The 3,389-nt window shown below is 54.7% G+C and overlaps 1 protein-coding gene across 1 annotated transcript; it reads left to right on the top strand.

The window, feature by feature from the left end:
- The first annotated feature begins 265 nt into the window (after positions 1–265).
- Positions 266–2,938, top strand: LOC105567352. Its single transcript, XM_012022165.1, has 2 exons — positions 266–1,616; positions 1,761–2,938. Exons 1-2 carry the CDS (start codon positions 266–268, stop codon positions 2,936–2,938), a joined length of 2,529 nt encoding a protein of 842 aa, XP_011877555.1.
- The last annotated feature ends 451 nt before the right edge of the window (positions 2,939–3,389 follow it).

Below are 3,389 nucleotides of genomic sequence, written 5' to 3' on the forward strand. Positions count from 1 at the left end.
TAGCGGTAACCAGCGAACTCTCCTCGCGAGATTCGCGAACATTTTTTGGTCCTTCGAGCCGGATCGCGGCGAGGCTCTCGGACGGCCCATCTCAACCACGCAATGATCACGTGATCTCACGGCCTTCTCGCGCGATCAGGGGCGCGCTAATACACGGGTTCGACTCATTGTTCACGTGATCTCACGACTCTCTCGCGTGACTCATTCGTAGACTGCTCACTACCGCTCACTCCAACGAGACCCCTAACCTCGCTCGTGCCCACTCATGGCGGAAGCAGTCAAGACGGGCAAGACGGACCGCCCGAAAACCCCGGTGTTGGAACTGCCTCAGGGAGACCGCACGTCAGGAAGGACGGCGTCTCCTGCCCGGCTATCTCCGGAGCTCGCGTTGAAGGCTCAGACACAAATGGGCCGGATTACGCTGCTCAAGGAGCTCATCGACTCCCTGCCAACTGTCCCAGCGGGGACCTCGCTTGAGGAGGTCTCCCAGTTTCAACAGCTGGTCGAGGAGACGCACAAGGCCTTTATCAAGGAACACGCCTACCTTGAGGTCTCATGGCCGGCGGCGTTCATTCACGAGGAGTATTTCTCAGGGAACGCTCATCTAGAAGAGTCGCGGTGCTATCTGCAGGCGCGACGGATCATAGGCGTGCTCCGCCACGCATTGTCAGCTCAGGCCGCTCAACCACAGACCAGCTCATCGGCCGGCGAGACCAGACAGACGCGCTCACGCTTGCCGGACATCTCACTCCCGAAGTTTAACGGGGAGTATTCCGCGTGGCCTGCTTTCAGAGACCTGTTCGACAGCCTGATAATGCAGAACGAGCAACTCACGAACGTCGAGAAACTTCACTACCTCCGTTCGTCGGTAGAAGGCGCGCCAGCTCAACTGGTCGCAGGGTTCACAATGGCAGGAGACTCACTTATGCCGTCCTGGGAGCTGCTCAAGGACCGTTACGAAAACAAACGTCTGCTCATCCATGCCTGCCTGGATAAACTATTCGCCAGCTCAACCCCGGTGCCACGGAAGGCGGCGGCATTGGATCGACATGTCTCGGGATTCAGGGAGGCGCTCAAGGGACTGGAGGCCCTCGACGTTAAGGATCAGCTCGGGGATTGCGCGGTGGTATATCATGCCACGCGACTCCTAGATCGCGTGACGCGCGAGCAGTGGGAGAACACGGTCGGAGCTACGCGAGACTACCCCACGTTCGAGAAGCTTGACGAGTTTCTGACGACACGGATCAGGGCTCTCGAACGGATCGAGAGTACGACAGCTCAGCCTGGTCCCAGTACAGCCTCCTCACCATCCAGGAAGTCGGCAGCTCAGCAGGTGGCTCATCAGGCGACTCACCAGGGCGACACGTCGTACCCGTGCGACTGCTGCAACGCTCACCACTTTATCGTGATGTGCACGAAGTTCCGGGAGCTATCTGCGCAGGACCGGCATAGGGTGGCGATACAGAAGCGCTTATGCTTCAACTGCTTGGGACGCCACAGCGTGCGAGCATGCAAGTCCAAGCGAGGGTGTAAGAAGTGCTCGCAGCGGCATCATACGATGCTCCACGATGCATCTGCAACAACGCCGACCGCTCAAAAGCCTAGCAGCTCGTCGGGCACGCCCACCACATAAGAAGACGGTGCAGTCGTCGAAGCCAGCTCAAACGTCCACTCATCCTACTCAACTCTACTCGCCACGGCCTTGGCAGTGATTCGCTCACCGACCACGCAACACTCAGTACGTCTGCTCATTGACACAGGATCCGAGCTCACCTTCGTCTCGGAGAATCTCATTCGGCAGCTCAACATCCCTCGTCAATACTCAGGTATTGTCATCACTGGAATTGCAGGCAAGGAGTGTACTCGGACACGAGGAGTCGTGTCACTCACGTTACGCTCGACACATTCCAACGCAGCTGCCACAATTCAAGCTCATGTCCTCCGGACAGTTACATCAATCTTACCATCGTTCGAGGCGGAACCGGAAGAATGGCCTCATCTCAGGAACTTGGCATTAGCCGATCCTGATTTTCTCATTCCACGGCCAGTTGACATCCTCATCGGCGCAGACGCTTACGGGCAAATCATCAAGCCCAATGTCATCAGGCATTCTCCACTCATGCCGATAGCACAACTCTCCATTTTCGGATGGCTCGTTCTGGGACCAGTCAAGAGAGAAGCAACACGCACATCAACGCACCATGCTTCTACTCAAGTCAACGAGGATGCTCTCAACGAGTTACTGACAAAATTCTGGGTTCAAGAGGAGGTGCCTACTCACGATGTCAACCAACTCACTCCTGACGAGCAGAGGTGCGAAGAGCACTTCAAGGCCACACACTCTCGTGATTCTTCAGGGAGGTACGTCGTCAGGATTCCGCTCAAATCGCCAGTATATCTTCTGGGTGATTCGTACCACGTCGCCCATCAGTGCCTCAAGGGATTACGCAGACGATTCTCAAGGGATGTGAACTATCAACGTCTCTATCAACAATTCATGATGGAGTACGAGACACTCAACCACATGACGAAGGCATCATCCATCTCCAGTCGTCGCTCACACTTCTACCTACCACATCACGGTGTTCTCAAGCCTGACAGTACAACAACGAAGCTGCGAGTCGTATTTAATGGCTCCAGCGCATCAACATCGGGCTACTCTGCTAACGACCTCATGTATACTGGAGCGAAATTGCATCTGAATATCTCAGATGTTCTCCTCTGGATACGAAGACATCGTCACATTTTCGCTACGGACATCACCAAGATGTATAGGCAGATCAAAATTCACAAGGATGACTGGGAGTTGCAACGGATACTCTGGATGGACGATCAACTCAATGAGGTGCCATACCATCTGACAACCGTCACCTACGGAACAAAGGCCGCTCTTGGCCGTCAGGACGCTGTTACAACTCGCAGAGGACGAAGGGCATAAATATCCATTGGCTGTGCCATCCATCACTCATGGCAGGTATGTCGATGACATATTTGGTGGTGCAGATACGATTCAACAATTGCAGGAGGTCGCACATCAACTAAAGGGCCTCTGCATGGCGGGCGGCTTCCCACTGGCAAAATAGCATGCTACTCATCTCGACATACTCAAGACTGTCACCGACAGCGAAGACCAAGGCTTACCAATCACCTTCGACGATTGCGCAACCAAGATACTCGGACTACAATGGCTCCCTCAAGAAGATACCTTTGCGTTCTCAACACAAGGCTCACGCAAGGACGGCAGACTCACAAAACGCCTCGTATTATCTGAAGTGGCTCAGATATTCGATCCACTTGGCTTTGCATCACCCGTCGTGATCAAGGCCAAAATTCTCTTGCAGGAGCTGTGGCTGCACAAGCTCCAATGGGATGATCCACTGCCATCCCAG

This window comes from Vollenhovia emeryi, unplaced genomic scaffold (genome assembly GCF_000949405.1).
Source record: "Vollenhovia emeryi isolate VEMERY1.0 unplaced genomic scaffold, V.emery_V1.0 DF942894.1, whole genome shotgun sequence".
Classification (NCBI taxonomy): Eukaryota; Metazoa; Arthropoda; class Insecta; order Hymenoptera; family Formicidae; genus Vollenhovia; species Vollenhovia emeryi.

Coding starts and splice junctions, on each gene's coding strand:
- LOC105567352 (XM_012022165.1), top strand. CDS start 266: ATGGCGGAAGCAGTCAAGACGGGCAAGACGGACCGCCCGAAAACCCCG. Junction 1,617..1,760: donor AAAGCCTAGCAGCTCGTCGG/GCACGCCCACCA, acceptor TCATTGACACAG/GATCCGAGCTCACCTTCGTC.